This window comes from Biomphalaria glabrata, chromosome 2 (assembly GCF_947242115.1).
Source record: "Biomphalaria glabrata chromosome 2, xgBioGlab47.1, whole genome shotgun sequence".
NCBI lineage: Eukaryota > Metazoa > Mollusca > Gastropoda > Planorbidae > Biomphalaria > Biomphalaria glabrata.
Window position 1 is genome coordinate 45,010,417 of NC_074712.1, and position 18,586 is coordinate 45,029,002.

Below are 18,586 nucleotides of genomic sequence, written 5' to 3' on the forward strand. Positions count from 1 at the left end.
ATTTGCTTGGAACAAGCGCCTCATTCGACAGAGTTGTATTGCAGATCAGACAGAATGGCAATGGAGATTCTTTAGGTCCAGAAGATAAAAAACTATATCCGATGTAATCTTCTTTGTACTTTCGTTTGGTTCCTTGCTTTTCATTTAATGCTTTCGCAGTTTCATTCTTGCTAGGGTATTTCTCCATGGATAACAATGAATAACGCTTAGTGATAATTTGTTATTATTAGCATACACCAGTGCTGTGCGTCTGCTGAGCCGGCCAACATTTGAGTCATTATAATAATATATTATGTATAGTGAAGAATTCCATAACCTGAATAGCTAACACCCCTTTCCGTCATAATGGAACGATTCACTACTATTACTGGTCGTTGCAAATGGCAATGTCATCGCAACGTAAAATAAAAATTTAAAAGTAGACAGACCTGTGTAACGCTGCACGGGTGGCGTTCTGAAAACTCCCGCGGCACATCAACAAATCTTCGGCGGCACACAGTTTGAGAAACACTGCAGTAACTGGTCGGTGTAGGCCTAGCCTACGTTCACCTCACCGCACATTTTTTACTTACACATAAGTGTTGTTGCATGTTCAATGGTCGGGCGAGAAAATAACACTGAAATGGTTAGTCAAGCATGTAGAGATACAGATCAAATGTTTCTTAACACTATTTTTTTTTCTTTGCTTAGTAGATCTAGACCTGACTGGATTTAAACTGCATAGTCCTAAATCAATTTCATTTACGAGATCATAAACTTTACTGTATGGTTTTCCATTATACAGTTAAGTCAACAGAATTTTTAAAAAAATGAAGGTAGCCATTTTTCTTAAGATTTTAATTGAAGGGGCAGAAATTAACATGTATCCTTTTTTTTTAGTCTGCAACAACATTTGTATGACACATCTTCCATACATATAGGGTGCCAAAGCGTATAACAGATACTGGTCAGGGTTACTGAGATCTAGGTCTACAATCATATAGATCAACTCAGAACATTAGGATAACCTACTGTAGGAAAAAAAAACATTTTTCATCCACATCACTCCCTGCCTTAAAAAGTAAATATGCAGCAAGTTAAAATGATTTTAAAAAACCTGTTCAGATAGAGTACACATGTCAGGATTTCTGATGTCACATACTGGTACCTACAAATCTATCATTTTGGATGTGCAGATAAATTACGCCAGAAAAAAATAAATTACTAATTATTATTGAAAGTAAAATGAAAAGAAAAATATATTCCTCATCTTTAAGTGAAAACGAAAATTTTCAAAATGAGCGGAGTTTCCCTTTCAGTGTATAAATTTAAAAGTATCAAGCAATGTTGAGGTCAAAAATTACTTTAATCTTTCATTTTTACCTGTTATTGTGGACTAAAATCAAGATGATCATTAGAATTCAGCATTACCTACTGATAAAATGTAGCATGAGCCATAGTCACAGCAACTAAATATCCAATCCAACTTCATCAAATACAATCAAATGGAATCATTCTCATACAACAAATTTCTAAAAAAGTAGAGCTGCTAGTCTAAAATAAGGAATGGGATAAAATTAGCACTGCCTTTGTAAGTGGTTGTAATAACTTTTGGGGTGGAATATTGAATTGCCTGTACAAATATAGCACTGCCTTTGTAAGTGGTTCTAATTACTTTTGGGGTGGAATATCAAATTGCCTGTACAAATATAGTGTCAATAAATTCATGGAATAAATAAAAAATGATGTGAGAGATTAATTCAGTGAGAAACAATGACATTATGGTCAGAGCATTTCAGTTGTATTTATAAACACATGTATGATACATACAATAAAGTTACAATGTTTTAAAATCTATATAAAATGTTTTATCTAATTAACATTTCAACGCGTACATATTGTCCACATACAAAAACAAAATAGTTTTCAATCACAAAACTTTGTAACGACCTCTGTTGATTGGCTGGTAAGAGTTTTGCTGAAAAAAAAAAAGATTTGCATTAGTAACTAGGAAATGGTTAAAAATTCTAGTTTATGATAATAAGATGTTTAAATTTAGTTACAGTAAACAATGGACACTTAAAATATCTATTATAAATGTTTGTAACTAGACTTACCAGTCGTATCAACTCTTCTTTAATTAGTCTAATGATCTCTGCCTTAGCCTTGCTGATGGCAAGTTCACTGGTGGCTTCAATAGCCAAATAAAGTTTACGTTCACCTTCTTTGGGTTCTTTGCCTTGAGGGAAGTAAGAGCCCCTGACTGTAATACCAGCTTCAGAAAATTCTGATATGGTAGCTAAAGCTTCCTGCAATGGATATCATTCATGTATATTAAATATCCTTTTTCAGATAAGTTACATTACAAATGAGAATTAAAATACTGCATTCACATATAGAAATTGAACCCAAAATAAAAATTGTCTCACCCTTGATGTGACTTTCCACCTTGCTGTTTGGGGGAAGTCATTGATATCCAATTCTTCTTCATATCTCTTAAAAGTTTCTCCAGGAGTTAGTTCAAGAGTGATCTGCTCCTCCTCAGATTGTGGTTTATAGCCTAAACGTGCATTTAACTTTTCAGCCAATTGTTCAGCTATTGTCTTGGACTGGGGTAAACAAATGTTTACAATTATTTTAAAAACATATAGGAAATATTTACCCAAAAAGACATCAAAAACAACAAAGGTTCATCTTATTTACAAAGCTTCCTAATTATTTAAAGGCTTTAATATAATAGAACAGCTAGTACTGGAAATTAAAAGCTTGCGATGTACATTTCATTATTCCTCATAGTTGAGGGAAAGTTTTATAATTGCAATGCCTTGTTTGAAAGTTCATTTCCCACACTTCATTTGTAGCTATATCCTCGTGGAGGAAATGTTTAATATGTATACAGAGATACCTACATACCAAAATGGAAATGTGTATCCCCAAACCTGGAAATGTGTATTCCCAAACCTGGAAATATTTATTTTGTTTAAGGGTCTTATTTTATAGATTACAGATATTACTTCAAAAGAAAGATAATTACATCCTATGCATTTTATGTTTCAATCTACTAAGACTGAGATAGGTTCCATTACTTTTGAAAGCCTAAATTCAAAGATTGAGATCAGGGAAATTCAAGGCTGAGTGTGCTTCCAGAATTCATTGGTTTACAAAAAAATTATTATAGGTCTAGAGGCAGCTTCACTAATAGTTGATTGGTTTTAATGTGCATAAAAGACCCATTATATGTCTTTTAACATTCCACCGGATTTCTTCTGTCTAACCCAGCCAGTTTTGCAAAAAAGCAAAATGCTCACTTTTTTTTGCATTTTATTAATGATAAGAAATGGAAATTGAATTTATAGTATGGCTGAAACTGCAGCTAAAACATGTAGATCCCAGAACTACTTAATAAAGTCTAAATCTAGAATTAGATCTACTTTGATCTAGATTTAGATGATAAAGATCTAAATCTAAAGACTTCTGGTCACATCTACTAGATCTACTAAATCTATATTTACATAAATTCATGATGTTTGACATTATAAAACTTAGAACTAGATCTAGCTAGTGAATTATAACTTAAAAATTATTCCTGATCAGTTTGAAATCACAAGAATTGAAACAAACTGACACATTGAAAGGAACTGCTTTATTATTTTGATCAGTAAAAATCTAGAAAAAAGTTTATATCTTTGTGCATCACCACACAGTAAAAACAAACAATAAACTCATGGTAGCTCTAATAATTAAGTCTGTTCCTGGGCATTAATGCACTCACTGATCTATATATATATGTGATTAGCAATGACTTGTTTTGTTGTTTTTTTTTTAATTAAATCTTTTTTTTTTTTTTACAATTCCTCTATTCAGCTTGCAAAATTATGGGCTAAAATTCCTGGGTTCGTGGGCGGATGCCGTTCTAAAAACAGCTCATGATTTGCTGAGAAACTTAAAAGTTAATTAATGTAAGTCTTTTGGAAAAGAATTACTAGCTATTTGGCCATACTCGTAAAAAAAAAATATTAATTTTTATTTGGCAAGACTAGAAAATCTTTATCTTGAACAGAATCTGTCTTTGAGTAGTTCCGAATGAATAGATGCTCAGGAACATTTTCACACCTTCTAATTCTAGATCTATAGGCAAATAGAATTTTATATTCTCTGAGTAGATTTATACATAAGCTTAACTAGAATTTGTTCATTGGAAGGTTGAAAGGGGGGCAGGGTAGAAAATGTTCAATTTTTTAAAATCTAATATTCATTAGTTAGTAACCCCGAGTAAAATATTCACTCTTACGAAACCATCTTCAGCTTCAGAAAGTAGGAATTGTCATTTTTTTTAAAGAAATATTTTTGTATGCAGTTTTTTGTTAGTTGAGGAGGGAATGTGTATTTTTACATGAAATATCATACTTGCATAGTTTCATATTCATTTGCATACTAAATATGCAATATGTAGTAGGCATCTCTGAGAATGACCTTGTTAGCTGTCTTACCTAGCATTATTTATTTATTTATTTATGAGTGTCTATGTATTAATCATTCTGAATTTATAGAACATCTTCAGGAAATAAACAAAAAAAATAACAGACAAAACAAAAAAATTATAAATTCATAGCTGATTGTGAATGCATGATTTTCTGGCTACTTAGAAAACATTCCAAAAACATGTTAAGACTAAAAATAGTTTAATTTCATACAAAAACTAAATAAAACAAAGTAATGTTTCTATATGACTTACTGCAACTTGAGGTACTACAACTGAGTCTCCTTTCATGATGGCAATAGCTGCCTGCTGGCTGATGTCTGGAGCATCTGTGCCAAGATTCTTCTGATAGTTAATTTTGGCAGCCAATTTTCTAGCCAACTCCAGCTTCTGCTGGTTGTTTTGTCCACCCTGATTCTGGTTCTGTGCACCTATATTTTGGTTTATCATGGGTTTAGCAACATCAGTCACACGTTTACGGCTGGCGAACATGTCTTCAATTTTCTGGTCGATCTTACAAAAACAAATATACAAAATTGTTACCAGTACTGTTTTTCTTAAATTCATTTTGACTAAATTCTTCTAAAGCAGCATTTTGACTTCAAAGATAGTGAAAGAAAAAGCTTACAGACACAGCAGCTCCACCATCTTCATCATCAGAATCATGTAAACCTAGTGCTGCCTTCTGTAATTTCTTGCGTTCATCAGCCAGTTGAGCTTCTGTTTCATCAAACTTAAAACCTTTTCCATGAAAGCCACTAGAACTCTTCACTGTTTTACCGAGCTATTTTTTATAACAGGAATTTTTTAAAATTATTAAACAATTTTCAATGCTATTAATAGTACATTTGAATTTAGTTATGTTGTGTCAAACGCTGTAACATTTAATTTTTGGTACTGTGACATTAAAATTTGGTACATGCTTATGTAATGATGAATAACATTTTCATGCAACAAAATATTTTAAGTTAAACTGTATATAATTATATACAATATTCTCAAAACATTTCTTACAGCTTTAGCTTCCTCTTTATAAGCATCCCATAATTTCTGTACCTCCTCAGGAACAGGCTGACCAGAGAGCTCCAATGCTTTTATAATGTCTCCTGCATATTTGCCTTGTTCTGATGTTATAAAAGTGTATGCAAATCCTTTGTTTCCTGCTCTGCCTGTTCGGCTGTAATCATAGAAATGTATATTTACTCATTTATTCAACTAAAATAGCACACACTATAACAAACATGTATATTTGACTGGAGAATAAAAGACAAAGTAAACAAATTCTTTTACTTACCCACATCGATGAACATAATCTTCATAATGGTTGGGACAATCAAAATTTACAACAAGTATTAATTGCTTAACATCCAAACCTCTAGCCGCAACTGATGTAGCAACCTGTGGCAATAAGTCAAACATCAAAATAATCATTAAAGCTAATTTTTCTATCAAGTACTAAATACATTTGTGGGAAAATATTCTTATTGATGTCAATTTATTTTAGTTTTTTGTTTTTTTTAAACATTTCAGATGTTTTGATATGAGTTTGTAAAAATTCAGAGCCTTTAATTACCAAACTTAAAGTCAGGGATTCAAAGCTGGTGATCATAATTTTTTACCAAACAGTTTAAGAAAGTTTTATGTAACTTTTTGAGATCAAGATTATTGTGCTGGTACACTTAAAATTGGCTAATGGCAGAATGAGCTCTATGTACCATGCTCTATCAGTTTTATGAAAACGTTACTTGAAAACTATATAATCACAAGCAAAAGTGACTTCTTCAAAAATCAAGTTTAAAATTAGGCTTTGATGAATTGAATTGTGAGATGTAAGAGTATCAAAACAAAATGTCATGACAGTCTACAAAAGCAAAAAAAAATAGTTTAGAAAAAATACCATAAGTTTGATGGTTCCAGATTTAAAATCTTGAATAATACTATCTCTGTCATACTGATCTATGCCACCGTGTAGTGATAAGCAAGTGTAGGAGTGTTTCAGGAGGTCTTTCATCAGATCATCAGCATGCTCTTGTTTATCCACAAACACCAAGATACTTCCTTGTTCTGCATACAAGCCAAGCAGCTCCAGGAGTTTGAATAACTTTTTGTCTTCTTCAATGAGAATCTAGGGGAGAATATAATGTCACAATATTCAAACTAATGTTCAGCATTTGATCAAATAACTGCACAAACACAGAATCCTTTATTAGACAATGACTTCTATATTTCTATAAACTACTAACTGTTAAACCTTAGCAAAAATACATAATATGATTTCAAACAATTTAAATAGATTTATATTGCTTAAATGTAACAAAGTACCTACCACTTGTTGTGTTACATCCTTACAAACAACACTGCGACCTCCAACTTGAACCTCTATTGGTTTATTTAATATTCGACGAGCCAATGCTTCCATCTGTCTGGGAAATGTTGCAGAAAACATAACAGTTTGCCGATCAGGGCGAACATTGTCAATTATTTTCATTACCTAGGAAATTGCAAGAGTAAAAAAAAATTGTTAGCAGGAAACATCAACTAAAACAAAAATTTTCAAAGATGATGGGATAAAATAGCTGAATTCAAGTTTACCTGGGGTTCAAAGCCCATATCAAACATTCGATCTGCTTCATCAAGAACAATGTATGTCACTCTTCTCAAGTTAGTGACTCGTCCTAGAATAAAAAATGTGTAAACTCTTCAGAACTTTATTTATTTACAATTTATCTTGTCTTTTGAAGTAACGTCTATAATTTATAAGATAAGATAAAAAATTAAAACTTAGGCAAATTTCTGTAATATAAATGGTTTTCTGTTACATACCACTGTTGGCTGTCAACATGTCAATCATACGACCAGGGGTACAAACTATGATCTCACACCCTCTTTTTAACTCTGCAATTTGCTCAGATATCCCTGTGCCACCATAAACACAAACAGCTCTAAGGTTATGTGCTTTTGTGAACTTCTTACACTCTGCTGCAATTTGTAGAGCCAGTTCTCTGGTCGGAATCATTATGACAGCTGCAATACAAAGACAATAGTTACATTGCTAAATAAATATTTATCATGTTTTTGTTTTCCTTAGATAACATTAAAAGACTTTTATGGTATAGAGACTAATACTAAAAACTGTCTATCAATTTTAAATATGAAGCTGTTCATTACCAATTGGTCCATCATTTTCTTCCAGTGGAGGTTGATCTAAAATATGTCGTATCATGGGCAACACAAAAGCCAATGTTTTCCCACTACCTGTTTTAGCAATGCCAATGACATCTCGACCAGACATGATGGCTGGAATAGCTTGAGCTTGAATTGGTGTTGGTTTTTCATATTTGTGTCTAGCAAATAATTTTTAAACAAATTGTCAACATTTTTTTTCTACAATAAAACACTAAAGCACATAAAAGAAAAATGATTCTAAACCATGTTATTTGTATTATTACAGCCTCACTTTTTCAAAGCTTCCATGACTTTTTTACTGACGCCACACTGGGCCCATGTTTTAATAGGTTTAGGGCAATGTTTTCCTCTCACTGCTATATGTTCAAGCTCATTCCTATAAGCATCAACCTCTGGAACATGTCAATAGCAATAGTTAGAAATTTGAAACAAATTGTGTTAGTTTAGAAAAAAATTTTAACTGAATTCACACTATCTTATCTTATATAATACAGACGTTACTTCAAAAAAGAAGATGATTACGTCCTACGCGTCATGCATTTAGTCATGCATATTAACCAATGACTTAAATTCTGCCAAGTCACTGGTTTACAAATAGATAACCTGAATAATTGCTGAACAATTCAAACAATTCAAATACATAACTGTTGAGCTGGAAATATGAATGTTACATTGCTTAGACAGGAACTAGCAAATTCTTTCTTCAACTCTCAAGTGTAACAAGAGCAAGGAAAAACGTAAGTTGAAGTAACTAGTACATTTGAATTTTAAGTTCATTTATAAACAAGTCTTCCTATGCCTTACGCTTCAATCAATAAAAGATTTCCTAGATCTGGTCATCGAAACATGAAATCCACACATTTAGCATAAAAAACAACAACTAATTAATACAATTAATTAAAGCTATAAATCCTAAAACATGAACCCTTACCTTCTTGTGTCATTTTGGTTATTTCAGGCACTTCAACATAAAAAGCTTTCCTAAAGGGTGCATAATAGATTTTTTCATGATCTACAGCACCCAAGTCCTGGTGAGAAAATGAAAAATGCATTAATTAACATTGAATTCTGTCCAGACTAACTATCTCAAAAAGCTATCAAAAATGATATGTACAAAAAACATAACACATTTAATGACATGAATTTATCATAACTATAAGTACATAGTTAGTGTGAGAGTAGGTTAAATTGTCTAAAGAGAAACTAATTAATTCCTAGATTCTACACATCTAGATGTAGACTACTAGAAGTTTATTTGTAGTTTTTTTTTTGTTTTGCAAATTTAAAAATTAGATATTCGCAATTTCTTACATTCATTTGGTAATGGTTAAATATTTTACTTAAATAAACAATTACAGACCTGGTATTTTTTTTTTACAAAGCATATATCAACTCACTCTGTCAGACTGTCTGGTACAAATCTTGTACACGTTATTTCTCCCACTTCCCATTTTCAGATCAAGTTGAAACTTTGCACAATTATTTTATTGTTAATGACAACACATGAATCAATAAAAAAAAATTTACCAATTATTATATCAATTAGTTTTAATTAAATAATTTTTTTATATAGAGACAGTACTTGCTAAAGAAAGATAACACTTGTATTGAGAATAAGATCATTGGCTAAAAATTTGAATTATGGTGTTGGCTAAAAATTGGAAAAATAACAAAAGTTAGCCATAAACGCTTATATTTCTAGAGTCAACTTACAATCATGGAGGCTCGAGATCTCGAGTTAGAATAAGACTGATCAACTTTTTGCTTTTCAACACAGAAACCTTCTCCCAGATTACCCCTCCTCCCCACCTTTCACTGGTCCACAAAAGTGATTGGACCATAAGCATGAATGTTGCGCTAACCAAAACAATTTATAAAAATATTTCATATATAGATAGATCTAGATGTCATGATCAGATCTACAATCTAAATCTAGATCAATACGACAATAGAGATGATATCTAGACTAGAATGAATGTAATCTACTCTAGATCTGGGTTAGGAGTGTTACCGATGCTGTGGATCCACTACAAACGTAGATCTAGATCTAGGTCTACTCCAAACTTTCGTAGGCCTACCTTCATCCTTGATCTATTCTATACTAAGACTAAGAATCTAGTCTAGATCTAGACTAGATGGTAGTAGATGTTATCGATCTAGATCTAGTCAATCTAAATCATACTACAACTAAATTGGATCTAGATTGTAGAGTTATGTAAGAGAATCATGACATAACTTGACATAAGAAATAACGTAATGACTAGCTAGACTCTAGCTAGATAAAATTGCTAGATCTATTCCTGTATAACAAGTTATCTAGATTCTAGATCTAGAATCCAGATCTAGATCTAGACTAGATATCTACAATGTCACTCAATGTATTTTGAATCGATAGCACTTCGATATTTATTTCTATATAATGAATACGTTATACGGGAATCAGGGATTCAACATAATTAATTTCTACTAATGAACTTACAAAAAAAAAAAAAGTCACGTTGGTGTATCAGCTAACTGATGATACCAACCTGGTACCAACCCGCCACTCCCTCACTCTCACGTTCATCATTTCTAGACTAAATCTAATTGCTTTTAAGAACCAATCAACGTATAGATCACAATGTGTTCCCCCATCTTTTCTGCCTCCCCCCCCCCGCGCCAACGGGACGGCTTAGCGTGACCTCCGTGACCGCTCGTAAGCTAGACAAGAGAGGGGGAAAAAAGGATACGAAATGGGTAACGTGACGGGTTAAATGCGTATTTGCGTACTGACGGTCATTTTTGGGAGATTTTGCGTAACGAATACGCATTTTGCGTAACGGTAGGCAGGTCTGCTAACTTAATCCACATTTTTCAAACAAACTTAATTCTGAATTCTAGATCTAAATCTAGATATAGCTGGTGATCTTGCACTCTTAACCATTGAAAATAAGCGGTTCAATTTAAATTTTAAAAACCAAACTATGCTTACTTTATTTTATAAATATAATACTTTATTATATAAATATATTTTAGATTTGCACACATACAAAGAACCAAAATGTTTAGTACCTTTTTGCGCTTATTCAAATTGGCCATTGTTGAATCCAAGTCTTCTTCTTCTTCTTCAGATGAATACTAAATATGGGTTAAATTAAAGAAGAAACACATTAGAAACATCTCTAGATAACTTTGTATTGAACTCTATTGAATGAGTGACATGGTTTAATACTGACTGTGATCAATGCTTGCTCTTACCTCCAAAGCATCCATATTATTCAACATAAGTTCACCTTTATTCTTAGACGGATCTTCCTGTTTCTTTTTCACCACTGTCGTTATTCGTGTAACAACTTTTCCTTGTACCTATCACATAGTAAATTTTAGTGAGGGACAGAATTATTTCTAGATTACAATTAAATATTTGATTTTTCCTTGGACTGTATGTATTTGCTAATAATTATGATAATTCCAATTAATTTTTAATAAAGAAAATAATAGCAAGTGTCTTTTGCTTTACACTCAGGCAAAAACATAAATAAGAGCAAATCCAAACTTACATCATTCTCCCCCAATGGTTTCTTGTCTTTATCTTTCAGAACTTTGACCTCATCATTCACTGACTGCAATAAAAACATAATGAATCATATTAAACTATTTTATCTAATAAATGGCAGCCGATTTTCAGTAAAATAATTTAAACAATATACTGAAACTTTGTTACGCAACACTTCTTATGTGTACACTTGGGTCAGATATAAGCAAAAACCAATTAACAGAGTTATTACCCCCCGCCCCCTTAAGCCAAAATGTTTATATTAAAAGGTGCTAAAAAAATGACCAACACCTGAGCATATATGACCAACCTGCATGTAGGCATCCAGTGGATCTAACTCATCATCTTCATTTTTTTTCTCTCCTCCTCCATCTTCCTCTTCATCATCATCATCTTCTAATGTCCACTTTCTACTGACAGGAGCAATATTTAAAGGAACCAGTTCCTGTGTCTTTTTTCTTTCAGCTCTCCACTGCTCAATACGCTCTCTTCGTTTCTGCATCTCCACTTCCAAACGTTTCTGTTCTTCTTCCTGCCCAACAAAATACATTTACTTTATCTTTGAAACATTTGCTGAGCCTTGAAATGTCAACACAAAAAAATATAAATAATAACAATAATCATTTGGCCTGAGTATTCTCAAAATAAATCAACATAATTTTTGAAATAAAAAAAAATATTTTAAAAAAGCACTCTTTAACAAATGTCTATCATGTGTTATAATCAAAAGCTTTTTTTTCCCCAGTAAACTCAAAGTAAAAAAAGTAAAAAAAAAAGTACCAAAACTGTCTCTGGCAATACTTGAAATAGCAGCTTCGGTTTAAAATTACTTTAAATTACATAAAGGAAAATACAATGAAGGGGACACATGAAGCCTTCTTGCACAAAGTACTGATTTTATTTTTAAGTTTACAAAGGCCAAACAATGAGAAGATAACTTAAATCAATCTAAGATGACATAAGCAAAAAAAAAAAAAAAATCTGACTATTTATAACCATGTAAACCAGGTCTCTCCCTATTTAGCCCCAAAATTTCAAAGTTTTAAATTAAATCTTATAAATTAAAGAGTGATCAAATTTTGCCAAAAACTGACATTGAATTTTTGTTATTCTATCTCATCCTTTTTTTTTTTTTTTTTTACATGTCGGTAAAAAATTAAATTTCCCAGTTTCTACCAAAAGAAAGATAGGTAAAAAAGATTCATGGTACAAATGACAAGTCTTAGCAGCTAAAAAACGACTACCTTATCAATTGGTTCATCTTTGACTTTATTTTCAGCTGATGTAGGAGAAATTTTCTTTCTTTCTGGTGTTGGAGATTTAGAGGAACCTTTTTTTGTTTTTGTCGGAGAAGATGATCTAGATCTGGATCTTGACCTACGCTTGCTGCTATAATGATTGAAAAAAATGTTTTGAGTGATTAAACTTTCAAGAAAAACTTCCCTAGCACTTTATAAAATTTTACTACAACTTGTTAAAACAAGAAATTAAAAATTAAATAAGAAAAGAAAAAGACAATGCATCGAATGTTTCTAATAAAACAAAACTTAACATGTCAGGTCATAAGACATTTCAAAATTACCCACGATCCCTTGATGATGATCTTTTTCTTTTATCTCGACGGTCTCTGTCTCTAGATCTACTTCGTTTTCTTTCCCTTGATCTTGATCTCCTCACTCTTTCCCTAGACCTAGAACGCCTTGATCTACTTCGAGATCTGCTCCGTTTTTTTCTATCTCTTTCTCTAGATGATGACCTTTTCCTGTAAGATCTGAGTAAAAAATAAATAATACAACAAAGATGCAGTGAAAATAATAATGGAGTTAGTGTTGTTCTATTATCATAAAAATCTTTTGATAACAGACACTCAAATCACTAATTTCAGTAGGGTATAAAAAATAGTTATAAAAATATGAAACCTTGAATAATTTAAATACAAATTATTTTAATAACAAAATTGATCTCAACATATTATTTGATTAATAAAATGATTAAATTGTACAGACTTTATTTGTGTACTGGATAAATTAGGGCCTCTGCCTCTACATCTGTTTAATTCTGTTTTCTGGGTCATTTAAAAAGTACTAAATAAAATAAGAAAAAGCCACCTAGATTAGGCTAGATTAGTACCATAATATCTCTAGTCCTAGGGCCTAGAAACTTTACTCCTTAGTGACTTTAGTTTAGACAGTGTCACTTAAGACTAAACGTCTTAAAAAGTGATTAGACATTAGACCTTTAGATTAGATACCAGACCTGCCTACCAAAAAAAGTCCAAATGCGTAACGCTGATGGTCAAAATGCGTATTTTGGCACCAGAATGTGTAACACTCTTACCCGATCCACTATTTTGTCATATATATATATATATATATATATATATATATATATATGACAACAAAAAATAGTTTTTTTCAAAGATAATTTTTTTTTTCACATCCCTAGACTAGATCCAGCTAGACTCTGACTTAACGCAATCCACTATTTTGTCATATATATATAATATATATAATAAGTCAGAGTCTAGCTGGATCTAGTCTAGGGATGTGAAAAAAAAATTATCTTTGAAAAAAACTATTTTTCGTTAGTACATCATTAAAATACTTTAACAGAACTTTCCAATGGTGTATAAATTATGACTGTATGTTTAACAGTTAGAAAGTTATGATTTTTTTTTTGTGGCGTTTTGACCTAATATCGGTTGACATGAGCGAGACACACCCCCAGCTCAAAAGTTTAAAAGTTGGAATTGAGTTTCGTAAACGATAGATTTACTTATTAAATAAGAAATTTAATAGTAGATCTAGATCTAGTATTAGTAATAAATTTCTAGCTCAGAAAACTGATTTCATTTATGAACTTTACTTGTTTAGAATGTAAATATTGAAGGAAATAAACAAATTATCGGGTCTTGAGCTTCAAGAAATGTCAGAGTGACCCAGAGAGGTGTGGACAAAATGGCGGTGTTGTGATGGCAAAAAATAACAAAACATTTAAAAGTGGGATCAAAATCGTCTTAAAAAATTTTCAAATGCACTTTAAAATTCGTCACAATTCGTGCGAAGGTGTTAAGTACACAAAAACTATTGAAATATATGCAGAATATTAGGCTTTACAAAGCCTGACATGTTTTTATTTTTGTTCACAAAATTTTTCTATAAAGACTATCACCAAAACTGTCCATGGCCATTATTTTCTTTGTCAAATGGCATTTTCCACTTTGTAAGTGCCGCATAAGACTTACAGCGATAAAACTTGGTAGAATTATAGCCAGGCATGATATCTAATATGGAAAAAAAATTAACCTTTGTTCTCTATGCAAACTTCTGTATTGGTGAAAACAAAAAAGTGATATTTTCAATATAAGTAAAAAAAAATGTAATTAACTTTAATAAAAAAAATCCTCATTAAACATTAATTAGGCCATTGTCTAAAGTAATCAATAACACAACTTTAAAACTTCTCACATTTCAAATTTCATTCAAAAGTGTAATAAATTTCCAAATGCCACCTGATGTAAAAAAAAAAACCATCAAAAACGCGATCTCTAAATTATCTGTCATTTTTCTTCCGCACTTCCGGTTATTTTTTCACATAGCTATCTTAGTGAGTCTATCTAGTCTAATACTGATTTAGCCACGCAGAGGCATTCTTTCATTCTAGTTCTAGTAAATCTACATCTCTAGTATTTCTTTCTTTTCTACTATAACTATTTCCAGCAAATGAAATTAGATTAATTAAATCTTGATTAGAATCTAATCTAGTAGTACTAACTTTAAACTTACTAATAAGTATCTAATTAGTAGATACTAGACTAGATGCCTAGATCAGATTCAGAGATTCCTAGATCTAGCTAGATTAGATTCTAGGATCTAGACATCTAGATCTAATATATTCTAATTAATGATTAATTTTATTTGCTGGAAATAGTTATTTTATAGATCTAGTAGAAAGGAAAGAAATACTTAGTTAAATACTTTATACTAGATCGATGTAGATTTACTAGAACTAGAATGAAAGAATGCCTCTGCCTAGCTAGACTATTTATTACTATTTAGATCTATTACTATTAGTAGTATTACTAAAGTATTAGATTTAGAATCTAATGATAATCTAATCATCTAGTCAATCTAGAATCTAGATTTAGATTAGATCAGTAGACTTGGACTTGAATTAGATAATCATAATCTACTAGATATCTAGTTATTTTTCTAGATCTAGAGGAGGCTCTTATAGTTTGAACACCCCATCGAATTCTCCTTTCTAAACGGGTCGCTTTTTTTTGTTAATAATTCATTTGTTTTTATGTTTGGAGCTAAAATCGACGATTCGGGACTGCGCATGTCCAATTTTAGATAAGTTCTGGTAATTTTGTTCTGTTTTTCCAAAGCAGATGGCAGTTATTTAGATTCTCTGTAACCATGTATGTTAAGCTGTTGTTTTAACCTCCCCCGGCAATTCATACCCATATAAGGGATTAAGGCTATATCATGAGCCTGTTTGATCCTAGGCTGATGGGCATATCAAAATAAGCTTCCAAACATCTTTAGAAAGACATTCCAATCACATTTATACCGTTAGCTGTTAAATAAAATTAAAAAAGGGGGTGTCCAAACAAATAATAATGAATTCAGCTCATTCTCCTTTTTGAACACAGCAAAATTGTATTAAGAAATATTATTGGGATTAATAAATCTATGATTTTTTCAATGAATAAACATGACCTAGATAGAGATATCTAGAATATATAACTTATGAATGAAAGAAAAAGTGTGGGCTGCTAATTTGAAGCCAGAGACCATGCCCACTGCATGTGATCACGCAAGATAAGCTGGCGGTAAGGAGAGGTATACACTCAGCGAGTAGTGTCACAAACTATCCAACAGGCAGTGGAGGGAAGGGGGAGAGAGTCATGAAAAGAATTATAAGCATCTATGGGAGGGAGGGGATGTTAAGGTGTAACAAAACGAACATCCAAATAGGAAAAGAAGAGGGTCCTTGGATGGGAAATAAAAAGAAAGAGATAATACATATGTAGCCTAGTTGAAAATATCATGTTTATTAAATTATGATAATTAATTTTTAGATCTATAATTTATAGAGATTTATTTCTGTCTGTTTCTACACATAGATTATATAGGTAGGCATATATAAATAAATAAACTATAAACGATATATATATATATATAGGCCTATATATATATATATATATATATATATATATATATAGAGAGAGAGAGAGAGAGGCAATATACTATAAATACATATTGGAGAAGTGAATCTACTTCTTTTAATACAATCTAAATAATTTTTAATTAACACAGATATAATTTATTAGCAATAACATAGTGGCGTTTCTTAACGGTGCTCACTGTTCAACTAAAGGAGAAAGCCCAAAAACTGCATTCAAAATAGGAGCATGAAGTGACCTAATTTATTTTAAAATAAAATCTTGACTATGGGTGGTAATACAAAGGAACACAGCTATTTTTATAGTCCTTTAGTTTTAGTTGCAGAATAGGAATCTGCTTTCAGTTTTTTTGTAAGTTAAACCTTCACCAAATAAAAAAATAAAATAAAAAATTGACCTAGTTCCCGAAAGTCGGTGTTCAGTTATAAGAATCTACCATAGTAATGATAGTTACCATAGTAAATCTAGTAAGTTATTAAATAAAATTAATTATTTAAATAATTAAAATATAATCTAGTAAGTAAATTTAAAATTAAATAAGAAAAATAAGAAAATAGAGTAAATTTTAAAATAGTAAAAATACATTTAGTAATTACTAGTCTAGTAAGTAAGACTAGTAAGAGTAAGAGTCTTAGATCTAGAGTAAGAGTAAGACTAAGACACTAAGTTGACTAAGACTAAGTCAGTAAGTCTGACTAAGTAAGTGACTAAGTCGTAAGACTAAATTAGTCTAGAATTTAATATTCTACCTGCTATCTCTGGGCATTTTAGATTTGGTTTTTATTCTCATAAATCTACAACTCATAGACCAAGAAATTGACTAAAAAATTTAGACGTCTAGAAAGATCTAGAATATCTCTAGATTCTAGATCTAGAAATTGAACACACACAAATTACAAACTTAGTAAATCGCCATTTTGTCATAAATGTCTATAGAGTCGCTAAAGATAATATTTTTTTACGACATTGTGTTTGCCAGATGTCAATAATATTTATTTATATGTCAGTGATGTCATTTAATTTCCGACCATAGACTTATATATTATAGTATTTTCGACACTCATGTAGCGGGTCACAACAACGAATATAGATCTAGTTCGACTAGGTACAACTAACGAAATTAAATTGACTTGAAAAACTATTTTATTAGAAACCCGAGGGGAATCTAGTACTTACATTAATTAATGGAATATTTGAAGCTTATCTTTTTTCACACCAGAAAATGACTTCATTTCTATACAAAATATGAGCAACATTGTAGCTAGTTTTACCACCGACTTATTTTCTTATCTTCTTCTTCTGTTTTACCCTTCCTTTTATATAATACAGACGTTACTTCAAAAAAGATGATTACGTTCCATGCGTCGTGTATTTAGTCATGCATGTTAACCAATGACTTAAATTCTGCCAAGTATTTGGTTTTCCTGTCTGGCTCTAATAGCACTAGGGAAGAAATAAGGAGCATTGGTACAAATTTGTCCTAGCATATGGAACGAGGAATTTGCCTTATCTTTATGTCTTTCTTGCCTCTTTTTGGTAAATATTCTCATAAATCCTCAAATCTCTAGGCGTAATTTAGCAAATCTTGTATTCGCGGCTAAAACCAAGAATGCTGTCATATTTGTTTCATAATATATAAGGCCATTATATATGTTGATGTTTTTTTTTTAAACAGCCACACTTTCTTTATAAATCAAATGTGTTGGCTTATTATCATGTACCACAAAATTTAAAGATCTTTTCACTTTTCATGGTAGATTCTACATTTTAACAAATGTTAAACTTCATGATAGCAATCCATTAGAGAAAGATTGAGGGACTTAACACGGAAAAAGATACATTTTTCAATCTTTTTTTTTTTTTTTTTTTTTTTTTTTGTTTTTGGAGGGGGATTTTTGCACTTTATTCCGACTTTTCGACGGGCCAGGTGGAACCACCTCGCGGACCGGATCTGACCCGCGGGCCGTGTTTTGGGCATCACTGGTCTATGTAATTCATTCGAAACCAAATTTCCTAGTATCACAACGATTAGATCTACATCTAAAATTTAGAAATAAATATAGATCTAGATCTACGTCTCTGAATACTTTATTTTATAGTAATTAAGAGATAAATATCACTCAAGCGTTGTTTTTTTTCTGTATAATTATTATGTAGATCTAGATCTACATAATGATTTAACGGAGGACAATTTTTTTTGACCCCCCCCCCCTTA

General features: G+C 31.4%; 1 protein-coding gene across 2 annotated transcripts; it reads right to left on the bottom strand.

Annotated features, from left to right (window-relative positions):
* Nucleotides 1-1,324: 1,324 nt before the first annotated feature.
* LOC106057492 (probable ATP-dependent RNA helicase DDX46) lies at nucleotides 1,325-17,308 on the bottom strand. Of its 2 annotated transcripts, none has more exons than XM_056020811.1 (21): nucleotides 17,121-17,308; nucleotides 12,763-12,951; nucleotides 12,425-12,566; nucleotides 11,491-11,712; nucleotides 11,185-11,247; nucleotides 10,883-10,990; nucleotides 10,697-10,762; nucleotides 8,577-8,673; nucleotides 7,917-8,037; nucleotides 7,628-7,803; nucleotides 7,283-7,483; nucleotides 7,052-7,134; nucleotides 6,786-6,950; nucleotides 6,357-6,584; nucleotides 5,754-5,857; nucleotides 5,474-5,636; nucleotides 5,088-5,243; nucleotides 4,715-4,972; nucleotides 2,409-2,588; nucleotides 2,097-2,288; nucleotides 1,325-1,957 (listed from the first exon to the last, which is right to left on the bottom strand). In XM_056020811.1, the coding sequence occupies exons 1-21, from the start codon at nucleotides 17,174-17,176 to the stop codon at nucleotides 1,910-1,912; spliced, it is 3,018 nt and encodes a 1,005-aa protein (XP_055876786.1). In that variant the 5' UTR covers nucleotides 17,177-17,308; the 3' UTR covers nucleotides 1,325-1,909. The 2 variants fall into 2 exon arrangements, with proteins under 2 accessions (XP_055876786.1, XP_055876785.1); XM_056020810.1 differs by having other exon boundaries at nucleotides 12,425-12,569; nucleotides 17,121-17,307.
* Between the last annotated feature and the right edge of the window lie 1,278 nt (nucleotides 17,309-18,586).

What these genes read in the sequence shown, in the direction of transcription:
- LOC106057492 (XM_056020810.1), bottom strand. Translation starts at nt 17,176, where the DNA reads ATGAGTTGTAGATTTATGAGAATAAAAACCAAATCTAAAATGCCCAGA. An exon ending in CATGTTGACAGCCAACAGTG is followed by an intron (nt 7,135 to 7,282) that starts GTATGTAACAGA and finishes TTTTTATTCTAG; the next exon opens with GACGAGTCACTAACTTGAGA. An exon ending in ATATGGGCTTTGAACCCCAG is followed by an intron (nt 6,951 to 7,051) that starts GTAAACTTGAAT and finishes GCAATTTCCTAG; the next exon opens with GTAATGAAAATAATTGACAA.